This window comes from Falco peregrinus, chromosome Z, assembly GCF_023634155.1.
Source record: "Falco peregrinus isolate bFalPer1 chromosome Z, bFalPer1.pri, whole genome shotgun sequence".
Lineage (NCBI taxonomy): Eukaryota > Metazoa > Chordata > Aves > Falconiformes > Falconidae > Falco > Falco peregrinus.
The window spans coordinates 845,050-866,912 of record NC_073739.1 but is presented as its reverse complement, the minus strand read 5'-3'; the positions used below and the strand labels follow the sequence as shown (position 1 = coordinate 866,912).

Sequence of the window (21,863 nt, the reverse complement as noted above, 5' to 3'; positions counted from 1 at the left end):
GAGATCTCAAAGACAAGACCACAACATACTTAACACGAAAACCGATGGGCATATTGAAAGAAGTTTTGTGCCTGGTCACATCTTCTCTTTATATGGAGATCAAAGGATAAAGGTGAGAACTGGCATCCCTCTGTCCCAGATGACAACAAGGAGGGCACAGGGACTTTGCTGAAAACAGCCCCAAATGCACACCTCTCCCCATTTGCACTTCCACAGCTCATAACGCAAGATGGGGAGAGGCAACATTGCAGACAATTACTGCATGGGAACTGATGAAGAAGTGTGAGGGAAGCCAAGCCAGCTTCCACGGGCTCTGGAAGGAAAACTCTGCAGGTAAATGCAGCCTGGAAGCATGGATCCACAAGGGTGTACACGGGACAGAGACGTGCACAGGCTTCTCCTCCAGCTCTGGTCATACCACTGGTGTCAATTATACCGATTTGCAGTTTTCACTGTTTCAAAAAAGGATTCATTCGCTGCACATCAACTGCTCTGCTTGGCAATCTGCGTTAGTTTGGAAATGACATCAAGTGTTGCCTTCAAAGGCAAAAAACCCCATGTGTCTACTTATCTGAGAGACCAGTTAGCCTCCTCCTGTCAAACAGACATGTTAAAAAGGGAGAGAAAAGAAATCTCACATAAAAATAATGGGCTTACCACCATGGCAGGTCTTAGCCTTGAAAATATTTTTCAGACAAGTGCAGTTCATTGTGCAGTGTATTTTACAATCAGCAATGAAATGATACTTTGCTTTAAAATAGGAATCATAAAAACAACTTCAAATAGTTCAGAACTTAAATAAACGCAAAAGAAACCAAAACTAAAAGCGACAAAAAAAAAAAACAAAAAACAAACCCAAAACCAAAAAACTCCCCAAATAAAATGCCTCTTCCTGCTAAAATGCAGAAAGTGCCAATCTGGCTGTTTTTCTGCTGCCATGCAACATGCTTCTGCATTTCATATCCCGTTGCATCTCAGGTCTGAACAGCCCTTACACACCTCACAACCACTGCCAAATTAAAGACGGGGTTTTTTTCATCCCATTATTTCTAAAATGTACTCCAGCTAGCACACTACATGCAATGAATGAAAAAAACTAGGAGAATTAAACCACGCAATGAAACAGCTTTCTGACGAATAAAGCTATGGAAATTTTAGGCTCCATTTACTTCTCAATCTAATTTTGCCCTCCAATGCACATTATGTCTGAAATGGGATCTCATGTGGTTTGATCAGTGCTCTTAACGCATGCAGAAGCAACATATTCCCTTTATTGTTGTTTCCTTTCTGCAGCACAGCAATACTTCTAGAAAGAGCAGCACAGCAGGCTCTGTGAGACTGTCTCTACTGTAATCGCTATGCTGCTGGAAAGCTGCAAGATGACCAAGATCTGCAGCTCAAAAAGTTTGTGGTCCAAGGGATCCCTGTCCTTGCAAATTCAGGGCTAGCTGTTCAATGCGCTACCAAAATAGCAAGTGGAACTGAGTTATCACAAGAAATTTAAATAAAGTATTTTTCCCTTTTGTTTCTTTTCCAGTGATTGGATTTTTGCATACGCCCAGAAGCTATTTTCTAGCCTTTTTTTTGCAACCAAGAGGACTAGAAAACTAGGACCAGTTTATGAAGAACGACAGACTCCTCTAGCTGTAACAGGGGTCCAGCCACTGGAGCGACAAGAAAAAAATGCTAGGAGCTACGGGATGAAAACAAGGGCATTGGTAGCATTTCGTTGTGGAGCCATGGATGCTCCTGAAAACTAATGTATGGGGAGAGGTGGCTGGCCTCTAACTTAGCCCTCTTCAAGAAATGAAAACCCAGCATGTTTTCACGTTAAGCCCATTTAGCAAGTATTTAGCAGTGAACAAAAAAGGACACGCACGTCAGAGCCAGCCCTGAGCCCTGAGGAGGGTGGGGGGTCCCGTATACCTCGTGTCCTCCAATGTAATGCTTGGGTCAAAAGCCTTTGCTCAGGCCAGGAGCTGCCCTGAGGATGGCAGAGCTGCTCACGAGGGACAGCATCCTTTAGGGCGAGGACCTGCCAGATTTACTTCGGAGACCTGGCCAGAAGACCCTGCTGTCCATAGGCAATTCAGGTGGAACAGCACACGGGCAGCTCCCTTACCCACTACTGGGCAGTGCAGCCAACAGCCATCTCCAGAACCTTCCCTGGCACCGCAGCAGTGCTTCAGGAAAGGCACGGTGACAGCATCTCCACCAGCATCTGCTGCCACTGCCGCTCCCTGAGGAGCAGGACAGTGGTGGCCACCACTGCCTGCTGCCACCTGGTACTGCCCCCACCGGCAGCAGGGCTGCTGCTACCTGGGGGATGCCAGGCTGTGACATGAGCCACCTGCCCGAAACAAGCCAGCTGGTACCCATGTTCCAGAGCATCCCCAGTGGCAGCAGGCAGGGCAGCCCACCTCCTCTGGCCAGCCCAGGTCCAAGGGCTGTGCGTGGGGCTCCGTAGATAGTCCCAGAAGCTGGGCAAGCCTTTGCTGGTGGTCTGCAGGGCCCTGGGTCCTTGTCATGACCCACTGGGCTGGGGCAGTACTGTGGGGGAAGGGGCTCTGTGCTCCCCAGCCTGGCATGGGAGAGTAGGCCAGTGGTCCAGCAGCAGCCTGGAGGAACCCAGCCAAGTGAGCAGGTGAAAGAGAAGGACACGGGTTTCCAGTCACCTTGCGAAGGACAGCAGTGACATCCACAGGGCTTTTGGGAGCAGTAAGAGCAGGAGAAACCCAGGAGCTATGCCTCAGTGCAAATCCTGCTTGCCCCAGGCCAGACCCTTGAAACCAATGCCCACCGCAAAGACGGGTGATGTGCTGGCAGGTCTCACCATCGCTCGGGGCCATGGCACATCCAGCCTGGCCCAGGGCACCACTGCAGCTGGGAACACCCGATGGCAGCAGGATACTGGGGACTGCCAAAGCTCAGCGAGATGCCAGACAAGCCACGGCTTCACTGTCGCATCCGTTGCCAGACAGACAGACACTTCTCGGTGCCCGGGAGCCCTGCGAGCACTGACACAGTGGGCACAACCCTGTTAGCTCAGCAGCACATCCAGGAATGGGAAGAAGGGAGTATATTGCTAATCAGTTATTTGGCTTGATAGATAAGCACAGAGGGGGAAAAAAAACCCACCCAAACAACAGCTTTCACAGGCCTGTTTTGCAGAGTGGTTAAACCCATGCTGAAATCTTCCATCTCACAAGAATCAATATTTATGATCTGCATGTGGAATTAATCTGAGATGGAGACATTTCCAATCTAAGGATCATTGCTAATGTCATCAGCAGTTTTCTGCTCCTCACAAGAGAAATATTTACACCCTAGATTTTAACATCTTAATTAGGGCTCAACAAAGTCCAGATCAACAACACAAGTGTGTTTTTTTCTGATATTTCAATAACACTGTTTTTATCCTGGAATAAGATGGAAAGATGAAATCAGGCGTTTTACCTGGATACTGTGATTGAAGAAGTGAAGCTGTGGAAATGACATACTTGTGTTGCAGTATTTTTCCATCAAAATACTTCTAATTTTTAAAATCACAATATTTTATTCTCTTTAGTTGAAAGAACCTGGCACACCTCATTTGAAATCGCTTTAAGACACAATTGATTTTTCATCTGCCCTGTGAAGCAGCAGGACCGAGTTCATACTCCCAAGTCCCACGTCCTTCCTTAGCTGCCCGGTGGGTAGATAGCATCTCCCGTAAATGTAGCCAGATGTGTAGCTCAACTGATGCACCAGGTAGTTCAGAAAACAATAAGCGTACAGATTACTTTACGGAAAGTGTCGTCCAGTGAGTTCTGACCAGAGGACAGAACGAGATGTGGAACTGGATTTTGCTCCCAAGTCCCAGTGGGAGATTCCCCTCCTGCCACGTTGAAGCAGGACCAGAGCAGCCCCACCAGCGCTGGCCCCCCAGACCGGGGGATGCTGCAATGGTGCCCTGGGCTGGGCTGTTGGGCATCTCTACCCGCCATGAAAGCCGGGGGCTGCACAGCCTGCCTGTCTCTAGGTGAGATGCTCAGGGTTTGCCCAGCCCTCGGCCATCACCCTCCAACGTGGCAGCTCCAGGTTCACCTTTCCTCCCTGCCTGCTCCCCTCCCAGAAGCACCACTGAGGACAGCAAGCGGGGAGACAAAAGCAAGGTGGGAGAGTGGCCGGAGGAGGTCTCTGGCCGACAGCGCCCGTCACGGCGTCAGGATTTATAACTGTATTAAATGGCGTGACAGTCGGCCACAATAAATCAGCTCCCCTTCTTCCCAAATCACAGACAATAAAAGCTTTGGCAGTGAAAGTCATTCATCATCATAAAGGCTTGAGACGTTCCAGCCATCAATTTCACTCACATCCTTAATACACTGGAGAGGAGTGGTAGAGTTTTAGGGGGCGGGGAAAGAGAGGGAGAAAAGAAAGGGAAAAATAATTAAAAGAAAACACGAAGAAAGATTGGACAGGAATAATTACAAAGGTCAGAGAAAAGAGTCCCTTCAGGACAGTGCTTCTGATGATGGGGCAAAGCTGCCTGGCTCTCCACAGGGCATGTGTGATGCTGAGCGAAGCTGCGGGGCATCCCCACCACCCCAAGGGGTCCACGGGGGAGGAGAAGCCAGGACCATGTCCTGGAAGGGTGAGCGAGTGCTATGCTACCCCTTTCCAGCCCCCTGCATGGTGCCACCACCAGTCCCCGCTGCCTACAACTGAGGTGCCGGGTCCAGAGCCGGGCCAGAGGAAGGGTGAGGAGTGCCAGGGTCTGACGCTGCCCTGTAGCACCGTCTCGCAGCAGTGATGGTGCCTTCCCTGCCACAAGGGCTGCAGGTTCATCGTGCATTCCCGCAGCAGGATGGGGCTGGTGTGCAGCCCCCACACACACCCCCCCCCCCACACACACCCCTGAGGTCTGCTGCAGCCAGGGGACCTCTCAGAGTAGCTGAAGAAAGGGAGCACTTCAATGAGGGTCTGCGGGCAACACCTTGCAGATGAAAGCAGAGAGGTAACCCTGCTGTCTACGAACCCTCAGATGATGCGACGCACCAGAGCATCACTCCAAGGGGCCAAGCACAGAGACAGGCACCACTGCCCACCACAGGGAACTGAGCGGCTGGGGAGGCAGCTCCCCCGGGGAATGGGTGATGGGTCCATTTCCAGAAGCGGATGAGCCCACTGGTGGACGGAGATGAAAGGCAGCGCAGTGCTCAGCACAGGCATACCTGTCAGGGCTCACAGGGCCACCTCCTGCTCCTCAGAGTCCGCACCACGCTCAAAGACACCGATGAGGCCACCGCTGCTTCAGTACCAAAGCCATCACTCATAACACACCCAAGGAGCATCACAGAGTGACTTCATCCATGTCACAGAAGGGCCCACCAATATCCCGCTCTTATCTTAAGAACTTTACAGGGGCACACAGCGATAGGACAAGGGCTAACGGTTTTAAATGAAAAGAGGACTGATGTAGATTAGATATCAGGAAGAAATTCTTTACTGTGAGGGCGGTGAGGCGCTGGCCCAGGCTGCCCAGAGCAGCTGTGGGTGCCCCATCCCTGGCAGTGCCCAAGGCCAGGCTGGACGGGGCTGGGAGCAACCTGGGCTGGTGGAAGGTGTCCCCGCCCGTGGCAGAGGGACTGGAACTAGATGGTCTTTAAGGTCCCTTCAAACCCATACCATCCTGTGATTCTATGAACTTAAAAAGATTCCCTCATTAAAACCTGGGCTGGTGAGACTTGCAGATGGTAAACACCCAGTACAAAACACGGACAAAATTTGTCTCCTGAGCAGTGAGCTGCACAAAGCCGCCTGCAGCAGTGCAGCCCCAAGCCTGTTAAGCAGCAATGAACTCTTACACAATGGACAACAGTGTGCCTGGCCGTGAGGTGGTGATCCCACCTCTGCACACCTCTGCAAGACCTGACGAGCCTCTTGCAGCCTTGTGCATCCTCACAGCAAGAAGCCATGGCAGCAGCCAGCACCCCCTGTGCACTGGGGAAAGCAGCTGGGCTTGGCGATGCTGAGGTGGTTGCACAAATGTTTGACTCCAGAGTGAACACGGGCTACTCCAGGGTGGATGAAACCATGGAGATGCTCTGGGGCAGGACACGGGAGGTGCGTGGAGCATCTTCTGGTGTGACCTCCACAGCCATAGGCAAGGGCATGCAGAGCAGAAGTACGGCTCTGCACCCCTGCACACCACGCGTGTATGTATGGTGTGTGACATACGTGACACTCGTCCCACGCATCCCTGGCACACAGTTTATCACCAGTGACCGCTGGTTCACGTGTGTCTGCCCCTTGCTTGCTGGGGAGCGGCCAGTGCAGCTCCACAGGGAGAGATCGGCAGGGCAACACAGGGCAATGCTCCTCAGCCAGCTCAGGGTCCGGACGAAGCTCTGCCACCCAGGCTAGGCTGGGTGAAGTCCTAGCTTCACTTAGTTCTGATCCAGTGCCTGTCTCGCAAGCTTGGGTGACCACCATGGGACCAGGCCAGGTCAGGCAGCACAGGGCATGATTTTGCTCCGCAGCAAACTGCTACCACACCTGTTCAAGTCTACATCAGTGCCTGGGAACAGTTTGTGTCCATATTCCATCCTGATTACAATACTACTAAGGACAGAAGGAGCAGAAGCAAGCCCTCTGTTCAGCACCAAGAAACAGATCTGCTGACAAAGGGAGCCTCATCCACATCCCCCAACCTCCCACACTTCTCTTTGCAATTATTGCAACTGCAGCAGCATCTGATGGCTTCCCACCTCAAACTTCCAAACCCTTCATTCACCTGAAGATCCTCAAGCCCCGATGGTCCAGGACCAGCCTTCCCACAGAGGATGCTCACCTCTGGTGAGGCCACCAAGTCTGGATCCACAGCTACCAGAAATGAAATCTGCTGGGTAGGGGATAACACACATATATCCCCCCCTCTTTAGAGCGACACTGCTGATGCACAAGCCTTATTTTAGGAGTTAGCTCAGAAAAGATACATTGTCCTCACAGGGCTGAGCTCAAAGAATTTAAATTGTTGCAAAGAATGTAGGATGAAAAGAAGAAAAACTCCAGTGGGACACGGATCCTCCTTTCACGCCCTCACTGTATTCACTTTTCAGCCGTACCTATGGAAAAATCACAAGTCAGGTGTCAAGTCCCTGGCAGCACAGGCAGTCCCTGTCCCTGCTGATTCTCGTGGGATTTCCACAAGTGATATTCCTCGCTGTTGGTAGATGTTCCAGTTTCATCAAGCAGCTCAAAACCAGGCACCCTGTACTCTGAAGAAATGCCAGTGACATTTTCTTTTTTCCACTGCATTTTGCTTTATGTATTTTCTGTTGTGGTTTTTTTTTTATTACAGTTCAACATTTTTACGAGAGATTACTTCAAAACCTGAAATTCACACATTTTTGGCCCCATGTAATACAAAGTCATAAAGAAACAATGGTCCACTATAAAAAAAGGTCCAAATGGGTTTATAAAATCTCTATTCATAGATTACACAGTGTTTTCCAGGGCCAGAACCACAGGAAGAGCTCTTTCAACACAGAGAGTAGGAAAAATGAGCAAGAGCTTTCCTTCCTCCCCTGCAACAGAAGACATTCCCCTTCTCCCAAAACATGCTGCAACATCACTAAAACATCCAGGCCCTTTGGCTTCCTCTCCTCTGGTTCAGCAATGGGCACTTTTGCCAGTTCCTGACTGGGAACAGCAAGGAGCTGTCGGTGGCATGGAGCTGTGAAGAGCTCCGGCAGCACCAACTCATTCCCCGTCCTGGCTCTACACCCAAGCTGTCTCTGCTGGCCTCCTGGAGACCACGGCATGAAGTTGGGCAGCCTGCCTCCTTGAGGGCCCCTCCTCGGAGCCAAGCCTTTCAGGAAGCTGCTCAGCACCTGGAGGTAGCATCACCCACCAGGCTTGCTGTTCATGCAGTTTTGGACACTTTATATTTTGCAGCTTTTCTTTCTTGAGTCTTCCTAAGTTTCTCTTCTGAGATTTCCAAAAAAAGAAAAGACATGATTTCTAAGTGACAGTTTGACAGTGGGAGCTGATAGCAGACAGCAAGAATCCTCGTGGCACGCTCTCCATCACCTGGCAGTGCACACAGCCCCCAAATTGTCTCTGGTTTACTATTCCCTCTGCTCACTTCCCAAACTGCCCCTCTGACAATTCAGAATCTCCCAGCTGGTTTGGTATCAGATGAGAAGTGACTCATATTTGGCCAGCTAAGGTGGTGCAGCAAGTTTGGAGGTATCTTCAACCACTGTCATCAAACCAATTACCTCATCCTAGAAACGGTATGTATCTGTAGCCTGACTCAGACTGCCACTAGATTTTATTTTTGTTCGTGCATATGCACAGAAACCAACACATTGCTCTGCCCACCTCGAAATATCATTCTGGTGCCTTGCGCAGACACTCTCAGATGTTTTGCTGTTGTTGCAGGCCAAAAAAAAAAAAATAATCTGGAAGCATTTATGCTAACTGGAGTGGTTTGCTTTCTCTTTTTTTTCTTTTTTCTTTTTTTTTCTTCTTAATTTCCTATTTGGAAATCTATGACAGATTTACAGCATTTCTCTGGCAAGGAAAAATGCTGCCTGTGGCCTGAATTGGCCATTAACGCCCTAAAAAGCAGCAAGGCAATGAGGCGGCGAGCCACCCCGCCGGCTCCGTGCACCCAAAGCCCTGGCTGCCGTGGTGGTGGCGGCACAGCTGTGGGTGAGTATCCCCAGGACCCACACACACCAGTGGGAGATGCCGCAGGTGGAGCTGGCAGGGCATTTTCTACCCACCTGTGCTCAGTGGGTTTGATGTCCAGATCTTATCTGAGTGTTTCAGAGGGGGTGAGCACCAGACGAGGCTGCTCGGTGTGTTTGCACAGCAAACCCCAGCCCCGCCACAATCAGGACCAGCACGGGGGTACCAGAACCCTCTTGTCTTAATCCTCCTGCCATGGCTGCTCGATTTGAAATTGTATTTATTATCCATACCACAGTGGTATTAGGGGCAGGGGGAAACAGATTTAATTAATTAGAGATAGCAAAGTCCTTAAGTAAAAGATGCTATGTAAATGCAAATTGTTATTATACATGCTTTGCACCAAAACATGTTTACCATAGTTAAATTCAACATTTAAATCCACAGCCAAACTCCCAACAGAGTCAGGCTGTACCTCATCAAAAGAGGCAGTTAATAGCTTGGGTCTTAGTGGGGTACAAGTGGCCTCGTTTGCTTTCTCAAATGCACTTGTTCTTTTTTAATGGCAAGATAAGAATTCATAAAAATGGAAAAATTCAATGGTGTTTTCAGTTAGACTCTGTCCTATCATTAAAAATGACACTTTTGTTTTTCAGATTGGCTGCCTTTCCACGGGAGTTTATGTGGCCTTTTTTCAAGTCTTTAACATGACAGGCCCTATGGGGAGTGACGAATAGATTATTGGAAAATGCATCTGCACTTTTATCTATTAAATGTAGAGACTAAGCTGTAAATCTAGCATTATGCTGCACTAGAAACCAGCCATCTACCAACACCAATTTGCACTTCAAAACAGACCCACAGAAATTAAAAGTATAATTTGGTGATAATGTTTAAACACTGAACAACATTTCCACGTAAAGAGATTATATGACCAAAACATAACGGCCTCAGAAGACCTTTTGTTATTGCTATTATGATTAGCCAACAAAAAATTTAACAAAGCATTTTTCCAGAAGAAAAAGCAATTCCAACAAAACCAAACCCTTTCTTTACTTTCTTCAAGACTGTGTGGATTTTATGGAAAAAAGAGAGGGAAAAAGGAAGAAGGAATTCTGAAAATGTTACATTACTCTCTATTTCAGACAGTTCGAACTGGTAGTATACACTGTTCACTTTGAAACTACTTTTCATTAAAAAATTGCAAATACTGTTTACTTGGAAACAAAAATAATCAAAATCCTTTCATTCAGCTAGTGAAAACACAGCTGTAAAACTGTTGCTGACCCATATTTCAGCAAACATCACCCGGATAACGATTCCCTCCAGGACTTTCATCCAACCCTCCTTCCCCTCTGTGGGGCAGGTCCATCCCACCCATGCGGGTCTGTCTGGCTTAAGCTAAGTGCTCATTGCTCCCTCAACAGTCCTTGGAAAGAAACAGGTACCCTCTGATGCAGATCCCTAATTTTATATCCAAAAATGCATGGAATAAGTCATGTCCTGCAGGTGCACTCTCCTTTCCACCTGGAGATCTTGCTCTAGGGATGACCAGCCACTGACCTCATAAAATGGTGAGGAATCAGTGAAGAGAGTCCCCTGCCACATCATTCTGAAAATGCAAAGTAGCAAATGCATTTAAGGGTCAAATAGAGTTTCCTAATGAAACCAGGTTCTTTCATTGTGGTCAGCAAGACCTGGAACTTCACAACAATAAACAAACCACAACTGCAGAATCAACCAGATGGCTTCATTTTTTAATTTTTTTTTCACTATGTATATACACTATATATATATATATATACAGCAAGAATACATATATATATATATATATACACAGCAATAAACAAATAAAATAAACATCCTCTTTTTCCCCCAGGAATCGCCAATGGCAGATTTCACAATGCATTTCCCAGCATTATTAAGGCACTTTTGGACTTCAGATGAAAGAAACATTGACCCTGTACTACATTTCTTCATCTCTAAAATAGCTGTCTTCACAGTGAACATCAGGCATGCAAGTAAAAGTGAAAAGTCCTGTTTCACTGCACATTCCTCAAAGGCATGTACTGGGAATCTTATTTTTGCTCCTGAGCTTCAGGTTATTGTTTCTATTGCACACAAAAAAGTACTTGGTTGTCTCAGATCACCATCAAAACTGGTCCATGAAAGGCAGATCAAACGAGGCCTACGCCGAAAGAAGCAGCCCTTTCTTAGCTCCTTCCAGCACCAGAAGAGCACTGCTTATCAGTTAAACATCCTCCTTCAGCTTGGCAATAACAAAGAGAAGGTAAAACTTCGAAAGAAGCGGTGACTTGGTTTTGATCTGGGACGAGCACCCAAGAATCCTGCCAAGCCACGGCTGAGGAGGGCAGCATCTTCCCTCAGGATCTACGTGGACCTTCACCAAAGGGTTCAGCCCATGACAGTTTCCCACCTTAACTATCCACATTGATTAAATACTCTACCTAGACACACACACACCTCACCACACACCACGCCTGCAGCTTCTTACTAAGACTAAACTCTTGGTTTCCCTAGTGCGCCCCTCAGACACTTAATATCCAAAGCCACAAAAATAAATAGGCCAGATTCCAAGCCACGTAAACAGCGCCGATCTCCCCTCTTCTCCTGACACTCTCTCAGCCATTCCCAGAGGGACACAGCCTTTACAGCGTTCATCAGAGAGATCCAGTCAGGTCAAGGATCCCAGGGAAAGCTTTCACGAGCTGGTATATTTGCTGGGTGGGTAGAGAGCCAGGGATGAGGAAGAACAGGGGAAAAAAAAAAAAAAAAAAAAGAGGGCAGGGGGAGCGGGGGGTGGGGGGAACAACCACCAAAAATCCCAAATGAAATGAAACCAGCAAAATATCCATCCTTTCTTCCATGTTTTGTGGTATCTAAAGAATGTTCTGTTAAACACATGTACAGATAGAGCAAAATAAATGGACGAGAAACTTTCCTCCCCCACCTACTCCACTTTCAGGCACATCCCACTACAGGCAGACCCTCAGAAGGTACCAGTGGTCCCAGCTCCATAGACTGCAGACGGTCTAGAACCACCTGGGCACAATGCCACCAAAGAAACGATGACACACAGCTCCTACCCAGCAATATGGAAGCACCGTGCCTCTCACAGAAAGAGTTTCTGAGGTTAGAACGCAGCTCTGGAGTTCATCTAGTCCAACCCTCTTGCTCAGAGCAGGGTCACCAGGACCATGTCAAATCAGGTTTTGCACATCTCCAAGGATGGATGCTCCACAGCCTCTCCGAGCAACCTGTGCCAGTGTTTGACCACCCTCACGGAAGAAAGGTTTCTTCTCATGTGTAAGAGGAGTTTTCCATGTTTCAGTTTGCGCCTGTGGCCTTCTGCCCAGTCACTGTGCACCATCAAGAAGAGTTTGCTTCCATTTGCTTTGCTCGCCCTCCATCACGTACTGATGCACACGGAAGGCTCCCTCTGTGAACCTCCCCTTCCTAAGTCCAAACACTCCAAACTCTCGCAGGGCACGCCATCACCACTTCCAAGCATGCATACGAAGTTTCTGGCCCCCTTCTCTGCATCCTTCTGCACAAACTGCTGCATCTGCCAGCTGCTCCCACTCTTGCTTTCTGTTCGGTGCACTCCAGTCCTGCCCCTTGCAAAAGACCCCTCCTTAGCATCAGCTCAAAAAGGCCTTGACCCTGCCTAATCGAGGACTGCAAGGACTGCAGTGCCACCATCTCATGCTTAGCTTCGGAAGTGACCAACAATATCTGCCATTCAACAAAACCTGGCGAAACAGCAGCTCACAAATAGCAGTCACAGCACAACGGAAGGAACAAAGCAGGACGATGTCAGGAAACAGACTGAGCACTCCTAAGAAAAAACATGCTGAGAGGCTAGCTGAGGACCGTGCATTACAGCAGAACAGTAGCAAGAAACAGCTCATCTTTTATCTGATTTCAGCATTTTCATTTTCCTAACTTACACGAATCTGACAAAATACCATAGAATCATCAAATCATCATAGAACCATCGAGTGGTTTGGGTTGGAAGGGACCTTAAAGAGCAGCCAGATCCACCCCCGCTGCCATGGGCAAGGACATCTTCCACTAGACCAGGTTGCTCAAAGCCACATCCAGCCTGGCCTTGCACATATGTAAAATACAGAGAATATGCAGGAACATGGATGGTTAAACATACTGCTGTTGCCTGCATTAGCCAGAAACCCGTGCCTTCTGTGAAGAAATTACCGGGCATAATACACTGCACCTAAGGTGCTGGATGCATCCACACTGAGGAAAAAGTCAACCTGATCTTTCCAGGAGTGGAGGAATCTGCTCAGCCAGATGCATTTGCCCCACCTGCTCTACGTTCAGTTCAGCCTGAAGTCTGGGATCCATTATGTCCAGTGGCTGAGCCCAGCAATGCAAGCCAGAGCAGGTAACTTAAGGTGACAGCCACTGAGAATGTCCCTCCTTCCCCATCCCTCCAGATGACAAACTGACCCTGCTCCTGGTTTCATTCTGTTTCTTCTCACCTTTTTGATGGGAACATGAAATGTGCAGGAAAAGCCAAGGCACTTGGCCCTACAGGAGCACCATCTCCAGGGCCGACCTCGTGAAGGAGCACGTAAGGTAACACACCTCGTGTGGCGTGGTTACAAGGCTGAGTGCAGAGGATGAAGAATAACCTGCCCGTATTTGGCAGAGCCTCAGCCTCTCCCTGCACGGGTGTGTAAGCTGCAAAATGCACTGCGAGTGCCCTGGCAGCAATGAGGAACAGCGGGTGAGCAAGGGATGACGGAGATGCCCCAGCATGGGAGGGGACCAGGCTCCGCCACTCCCAACACTTGCCAGAGGAACAAAAGCAAAGCCCGCTGCCAACGCTTTGCTCTGCGCCGCTTCTTTTAACAGAGCGATACAGAGTTCGCGTCAGATCACCTGCTCCGGTGAAACGTGCTTCTCTGGCTGCTGTGCAAGGCTGGCCGACAGCTGCTGCTGGCTCTGCTAATGCAAACTGACTCTGCAGCCAGCCGCAGCCAGGGCTGCCCACAGGTTTGTCAATCTGCCCTCAGCGCCGTGTCGGAGAGCCACGCAAAGGTGTCAATTTAGCATGACTTTGTCCTCTCAAAGTGATACCGACCACGCTGAAATCAGCAAGCTGGAGCAGGGAAAACGCACCTGCAGGTAATTAGTAACAATCACGGGATGCTTGGAAACTGCTGACTACAGCAGCAATGAGCTGGGCACATGTCATCGGCTTGTAAATGGAGAGAGCACTTATGGACTGTGGCAGCAAACAGTAAGGGAAGGTTGTTTTTTTAAAAAGCTTAATATTTAATGTGGCACAAAAATGATGCAGAGAAATCGAGTGGTTCTCTAATCAGAGGTTTAGCTGGAGCTGGTGGATGAAGCGGTACCAAAAATTGTAACTAAATTTCGCCTTAGGCGTATTCTAGCAGCGAGTACTGGCACAATTGCCAGTATTTAAGCAATTCTTTCACCTTCAAGAAATATTCCAAATGCTTTGATCTACCAGCTTGCTAAGAAATAGAAACACTTTCTACCAACAACTGCACAGAGGCTCTTTTGCATGTCGACCCTCAACATTGCTTTGCCACCCACACCAGAGCCCAGCAACAAGAACAATGGAAGACCGTGATAATAATTCCCTTAAGACCTCCATTCTTACCTTTATTTGCATTAAATTCTTTTACAATCTCTCTTACAGACTTAAGGCTAACAAGATGAACTAGACTTTGGTTTCTTCGCATACGGCAGGGCAGCCCAGAAAGTCTCCACAATTTCTCATAAAAACTGATTAAGCTTGAACAGCAGATACCAGCTATCAAAAGGACTTAAGTGTTCTTGGCTCCAACTTCTCTATGTCATATTTCAAGTTCTCTGCCTCTAAAAGGTTTTTCCTCCCTACACCCACCAACAGCCCCACTCTGTCACACAACCACACGTTCACAGCTCTGCTTCACACACACTGGCAGAGTTCCTGATACAAATGACATTTCCCACCAACAAACCATTCTGGATACTACGCCTCGCTTGCCAGTGTTTTGGGCAGCTCTTGGTCTCATTACAGTGAAGCTGTTACGAAAGTGTTTATGATCTGGAATGTCAACTGAGAAGTCAAGGTCAGCCTCTGAAGCCAGTAGAGGCTGGTAGCCACCAGACACAGACATTTTGCAGAGCTTTATCCAGTCTCCCCTCACTTTGACAGTTGGAAATACACTACATAGCATGACTGAAACAAGTCGTCCCCCAAGGCTTTCAGTCCCCAGCTCTGAGTTTGCCTGGATGCATTATGGGACAGAGTGCATGGAGTGAGGAATAATGGAAACCTCCAAAAAGGGTGCAGAAATTAAAAGCAACCCAACTTCCTGAATCTCAAGAAAAGACTGGAGTTTAAGTTGGCCATCCCTCCTCCAACTGAGGAGCAGTTCACAGAAGAAATGCTATCATGGATGCTCAGGCTCCCGCCTGCCAGACAAGGGGCTGAGGTTCAGGACCTAACTCTGGCAGGACTTCTCTTATCAGTCAGTGCCTGCCCACCAAAGCTGGGCTGATAAAAAGCTAACCTTCTTCCAGGTGTTGCCTTCCTTACCTACCATCTACTCCCACCCGCCCAACCCAGCGCTGGTTTAAGAACACTAAACCACTGGATTTTACCACACCTTTGGTTAGACCACAGGCAACAACACAGTTCCCAGCAGGAGGAGCGTGTGATGTGTTAGCAAATGTTTGCTGGACCTCGCACTCATAACCACTGTCATGCATCACTGCCCAGCTCCTGATTTTCAGTGATACTACAGGTGAAAGGCCTGTAGCAATATGCACCTCTTGGTTACACAGGAAAAAGGGTCAATAAATGCATCTCCTCTTCCAAATCCCCCGTCCCACCAAGGGAAGAGGGTCAGAAAAGAGGCATGACGGAAAAAACGAGTTCGTTCTGGATAGAAGTCCGTCCGGTTCTATGGCGAGAAGTGCATCACCTAGCGTGCCGTCTCTTACATGCTTTGCACATGATAAAATACGGCTTGCTGCTAAAAGTTTCCTGCCCTTGATGGTCTGCACACCCCCTCAGCTCCTAAGGAAAGCCGCGGGGTAGGAAGCATGACACGGACATATAGTGTGTGCCCAGCACCCTGGGGCCCAGATCATGCCGGGGGCTTCTGGGCGTTCCCAGAGCACAAGCAGCACTAAAGAGCTGCTATGGGTGTTATGGCATGAAAAGTGAAGAACACAGTCAGTGTCCTCCGAAAATACATCAAAAGGCATAGGTTTTAAAAGGGTTTTGATATTCTCGTGTAAATCTGTTTTATGAATGCAGGCGTTCGAAAACTCTACAGCAATATCAAATCAAAGATATAAATACCTACTGCCTTGAAAAACGTGTTCTGTTATAGCTCTCACCGTGTCACATTTAAGACCAATGGCAGGTTTTTTCTAGACTTGCTGCTCATAAAGTCTGCTCCATGTTTTCGAAGAGCCCTAGTAAATCGAACACTTGGAACTTTTGCTAAAGTGTAGGTAGTATCACAGGGAGAACCTATGCAAAACCTATACTGAGCTCCACAGCGTCACTTTTGTAGTCAGTTTTGCTCTAACGAATGTGATCCGTCACCTCACCGAAGTCTAAGGAAGTAGTCACATAAGAAGCACAAGTGCTTAAACCAGCAAAAAAGAATGAGCACTGTTGCAAAACAAGAGCTCTTGGCTGAACCTCGTTTTGGCCAGATGCAGATCTTGGATATGCAGTTCTTTAGAGGAACACGGAAAGGAGGAAGCATTCAGCTTCTCAATCATCTTCTTGCCTTCCTAACTTTCACCCCAGGATAATGCAGCTCAGCAATTTCTTGCTATTTTGCCTCTCCCTCAAGACACAGCTCCCATCAGTTCCAATCCTGCACTGTGATCTGTGCATGCTCCCAGCCGGGAGAACCCCAGAAAGTGATGCCCACAGCATCCGCTTGTGCAGTCCAAGGTGCTGCTGGGCTGTGCTCATCAGCAGAGCACAAATGCCTCTGGCAGGACATCAGCTTTATCACAGGGCCACAGACTCAGATGAGCAAGAGACAAACACCCAGAAGATGAACAAAGGGCAACAGGCCACTTGTGATGTGCTGAAGCAGCCTAGGTCTTTTGCAATGAGCAGCACTTCAGGCTTCAAATAAAGATGCAAGGAGCTCCAAAGCAAACAATTACAGAGTAATTTGCCTTAGAAAGACATTTCTTTTGAATTTTCACAGGCTGTATGGGTGGCTTATGACCCTAAATGTGTTCCTGCTTTTGTATTTCTTTTAGATTCTATTTTGTGCTTTCTGTATCTATATACGTATCTATATTCCCTATCTCTGTAACTATGCTCTATCTCCCTACCTGTTATAAGCCACACATGTCCAGAAATCCCTCTTTCTGTCCATCCAGCCACCCCTAGACACCTTTCTTGTCTATGAGCCTACCACTTGAACCATCCACCCAGTACCAGACAGGTAATTTCTCGACATCTCTGCCCTCCCACTTCAAGGTAAAAATATCTATTTCCTTACAGTTCATTCTCCGATTTCTCTTCAATAGTCTTAACATTTTGGCAAGAAGAGCCAAAGACTGACACCATGTTGGGTTACATCAATTTTCTAACATTCATTTTGAAAACTGCTCTCCTGCTAGCTGAGATTGTAAAGCTTTCAAGGTATGATAGTACTATACTAAAAACAGCATCACCTTCCCTTTTAGCAACAAAATAAACCAGTATATCCAATCTTGGGCAAAATGGAGAAAATCCAACGATGAAATCTGCACAGGTTAGACACAAGGATGGAAGTAAACACATATGTGAAACCTACATCCTTAAATTTTAAAATCCTTTTTTTCCAATTCCCACAATTCATCTGGGACACAACATTGTGATTTTCTTACCGTTTGGGTAATCTGCTTCCAAGCACTGGGGTCAGTCCCAACTAACTAGGTGAGCAAAGCATTCATCAAATTCTAGCTGTGCCTTAACTCTCACCCTATGCCTGCTAAATAAATGCAGATGATGCTGCACTCCTTGAACAAACCACCTTTGCTTTTCATTTAAACACTTGGCCTTGCTGCACAATTACAGTTCCAGAAATGGTAGAAAACACAATCATTTGTAGGAATCAAAAGCAAAAAAAAAAAAAAATCAGGCTAGTTTGAACTGTCATAAAAACCCTATCCAGCCAAACATGCCGGGCACTTTTATGAAAAACAAGCAACAAAGCCCAAAAGCAGAGGCAGGCATTTCACTTTTTGGTTCCATGTTGGTACTCAGGACGCAAGTTTGGGGTGGAGGCACCTGTCCCTTCCTGCACAAGAGGGATGGATGCTTCATCTGTCAGCTCCAAGTGAAGGCTACTAGTTTATACAGGCCATACACCTGACTTGCAATAGAGCTGTATGAACTCACACTTAAAAAGAGTCTGTCTGAGCAAACGACTGTGCAGCTGATAGAACTCCTCCCTGAAGGGCATCACGCTGCACTAAGCACACTCGCACACTTCACACCACCTATCAGCGTTGTAAAATTGCTTACCTGCGACAATAGGATATGACTGAGGCCCAGGAACGCTCGCTCCCAAATCTGCAGAAGTAGGGCTGGTTATATTGGCCTTCATATCATCTAATCCACCAGCTAATGATGCCATGGCTGAGTATTCAGTTGCCTAGAAAAGGAAACAACAGGCATTTTAGCAATAACAAATTTGCTATTCAAGAGCTTTTGCCCGTATGAGAAAAAGTAGATGCAATGTAGTACTCAAAAATCCTTTGCTCAGTCAGCTTTAAAGGTGACACACATTTACATAGGGCTGTTAAACATTCAAAATGCTCAATAAGTGGGTCTGTGGTTAACACCAATGTTCTCAGAGAACACCAAAATGGGCTTTCTTTATAAAACCAAAGCCAAACTCATGAACAAGTAACAAGGCTTTCCTTAAAGAGGAAGTTTTGTCGTGTAACTGGGCGCTGTAACTGCTGAGTGCACGTTACTTGCTTGTTAGAGAAAAAATGTTCATGCCGGTTAACCTGAAACCTCCCGATTTCAGGGGTGGCACCTGAACAGACATGCACTAATGAGCAGTTGGAAACAGGGTGTCCCATTTCCCCCCTTTTCTTGGGAATGCTGCATTTCCTCATCATTTCACAAGAAACAAAGTTCACATAAATGAGTGTTTGCTTGCTTATGGATGGATTTTTAGCCAACTGTTTCTATGTCCAAATTACTTAAAACTAAAATCACCTGACTGGTTTAAGGATGCTCTCCCATCTCACATGGGAATGTTCTAATCTCATTAGCTGAAGCTACAGTAAGTGAGCACAGGTCCTCAGAAATCAGACTAGTTTTGTCCTATAACCCTGTAAAAGTCCAGGTAGATCTGGCAGTCTACAGCAGGTGAGGCCAATCCATACATTCAAAAAGACTCCCGTATACATGGCACAAAGCTCATCTTCATTTGCCTTTTTCCATGATTTCTTATTGTCAGGATCGTTCACACAAAACTGGGAAGCTTCTTCCTTTCGAAGTTCTCCCTTCCCTGTTGCTGTGTGCGCTTTACGTTTTAATCCCTTATTTGTGAGATTGTAGTCCTGCCTGTAACAACTGGAGGATGACGACTTCGAGTGAAGAACAGTAACAGGAACAGACAAACTGAAGAACAAGCGCTCCCAGACTGATGCCCATTGCAGTTCTGCAAAGTCAATTCAGAAGCTGTGCAGACTGAAGCAATGTAGGGGAACCCCAGACTCCCTGATTTTTTTTGAGTGACCAAATAAAAAACGTAACTTGTTGGGTATTTAAAGAAAGAAAAGCTGGTCTGAGTGAACACATCTTTCTCATTCTTCCCAGCACACGATCTGGTATTTGCCACAAGCTCAGCACTTCAGGTCAGACATATCAGTTCGTGTCTCTGTTGCTCAGTTCTCACTCCATCAGAAGTTAATTTACGTGGATAACCCTGTATTAGCAGGCCTGTGTTCGTACACATACTTCTTCTGAAGATGCAACCTGCGAGAGGCATGAGTACACCCTGTGACCTCGAAGGATCCCCCATACAAACCTCTTGCAGATGAACACATCAAATAGATTTTGCCACAGACCAGTTGCTGGCCATGCTGTCCCTTCACCCGGCCCACAGGTCAGCACTACAGGGTCCTCTCGGTCAAAGGTTTCTCAGCCACAACCCATCTCCCCCATGCTCCTGCCCAACCTTTGCATTAAACTTGACCTATTCCTCAGCCACTCCAGCTTCTTCCCCCTCCGGTGCCGCCCATGCCTCCATGCAGCCCTGGCCTTCGTGCACCCAGCCCCTTTCCTACCAGCGCTGCCTCAAAGACACGCATGCCTCTGCTTCAGCCCCACTGCTGCACCTTGGAAAGGACAGCCCTTGGAGCATCCCTCCGCTGTGGAGGATGCCAGCAATGGTCCCAGCCTTCCTCCTTCCCACAAGTGCAACCAAAGCTCCTTCTTCTCATTCTGCGGCCTACCAAGGTGCATTTTTCAGCCTTCCCACACCACTCCATGCTGCACCTTCCCCCTGTGCTGGGTATACACACATGCAGTGGCACCACTGGGGGTTTTTTCACTCCCCCAAGCCCTGATCTGAAAGACACTGGAGGAACAGCATGGCTGCAGCCCTGCAGAGACATCCCGGACAGCTGGCGATGCACGAGTGGCATGGGATGGGACTGTAGCACGGCAAAGGAAAACGCTGCCCTTTCGTGCTGCTGTTCAGTATTTCTGATGCCTGGAGAAGAGCACACACCACTCCCTGGGGAAGGATGCCTGATGTCACCTCTGCTGCTGTAAGAAAGCTGTAACCACACCGTATCCAGACTAGAAAACCTCTTTGTATCTTCCCGCAGCACCCCAATCCACCACTCCCCACAGGCAGGGTGCGAATGTGGCTTCCAGCTTACGAAGGGGCAGCTGCTCACTTGTGATTTGGGAGGGAGCATGCAGCTGTGCTGCAGGCTGGGTGACATTTGGGGCTGGTGCAGGGCGTGCACATCTGCACCCACAGTCCAAAATGGCTTTTAGGGCTGCCACTCCTTGCAAAAATCCAGCTGGAACCAGTGCAAGCCCTTGCCTGCAAACCCCAGACATGGGAGTCTGGAGCAGGCTGCAGATGTTAAAACACCACCGCTTGCTTCCCTTCTGGGGTCCGAGGAACTGACCTAGGAGGAAGCAGGACCAGGTCTCACTTCTCAACTGCGACGAGCTGGAAGCGCTATGTCAATAAACCATGAGCTTGGCCCTTCAAGCTCAGAGGGACCAACCCATTTCAGTAACAGAAACAAGCAGCTATCAAGGTGTAGCACACCCAACCAGGGGCCAGGATGGTGGTACCCCGTGTTCATCCATGTCACCTCGCTACCAGGAGATGAAGGCACATGCAGCGGTATGGCCCCAAAAAGCAGAACCACTTCTGCAGGCCGTAGGGACTAGAAGTGATACAGCTGCCCAGCACAGTGCGGAGGGAGGGTCCACAGCTGGGCAGCACTGCTGCAGGGCTCCAGAAGACAAGATGCATGGGAAACAGAGATTTAGGCTCCCTTCCCACTTTTTAGTCACAGTAGCCTGCTGCAAACAGGAGCTGCACCTCTTTTCCCAGAGGTTAGAATAGCGGTTCTCAGGGATTTTCCAGCTGCTTCCCTCTTCCCAAGGCAAAACTCTGCCTGCATCCCTCCGCGGAGCCACCAGTGACCAGCCACCAGCAGCCACAGCAACCACGCGCCAACCGCCAACAGTGAGGGGTGGCAGGGAGGTGAGGGCCAGCAGAAGGCACCTTCTGGCCCCCAAAGAGTGGGGAGCCAGGGGTGCAGAGCGGAAGAGTCTCTACCCCCTGAACTGACCAGTGGGCACTGTCTGCAGCCCTCCTCACCCCCGCGTCAGGACTGGGAGACCACAGCACCCCAAGAAGAAGCAGCAACCCTCGCTGGTGCCATGGGTCTGCAGCACCGGGTGTTCCCCTGCTCGCGAGGGGCACAGCGGCATCCCCTCTTCCCGCTCCCCCCAGACAGAGCTCATCCTTCCAGTCACCCCATCCAGAAGAGGGGAAGAAACCCCGGGGGGGAGGCAGCACTCATGGAGCAGCTCCTCACCTCGTGGGCCCATCGAGACCCTCCTGCCGACCCTCCCCAGAAGCCTCTCTAGCCACTCA

At 48.5% G+C, this 21,863-nt stretch overlaps 1 protein-coding gene across 6 annotated transcripts in view; it reads right to left on the bottom strand.

Moving 5' to 3' along the window:
• Window positions 1-21,863, bottom strand: part of PAX5 (paired box 5) — a 138,639-nt gene that overhangs the window by 47,642 nt on the left and 69,134 nt on the right. For all 6 annotated transcript variants that reach the window (XM_055790603.1, XM_055790601.1, XM_055790606.1 and 3 more), the window contains one exon: window positions 18,239-18,368. In XM_055790603.1, coding sequence (XP_055646578.1) covers window positions 18,239-18,368 — 130 coding nt within the window. The remainder of the gene's footprint in view (window positions 1-18,238; window positions 18,369-21,863) is intronic.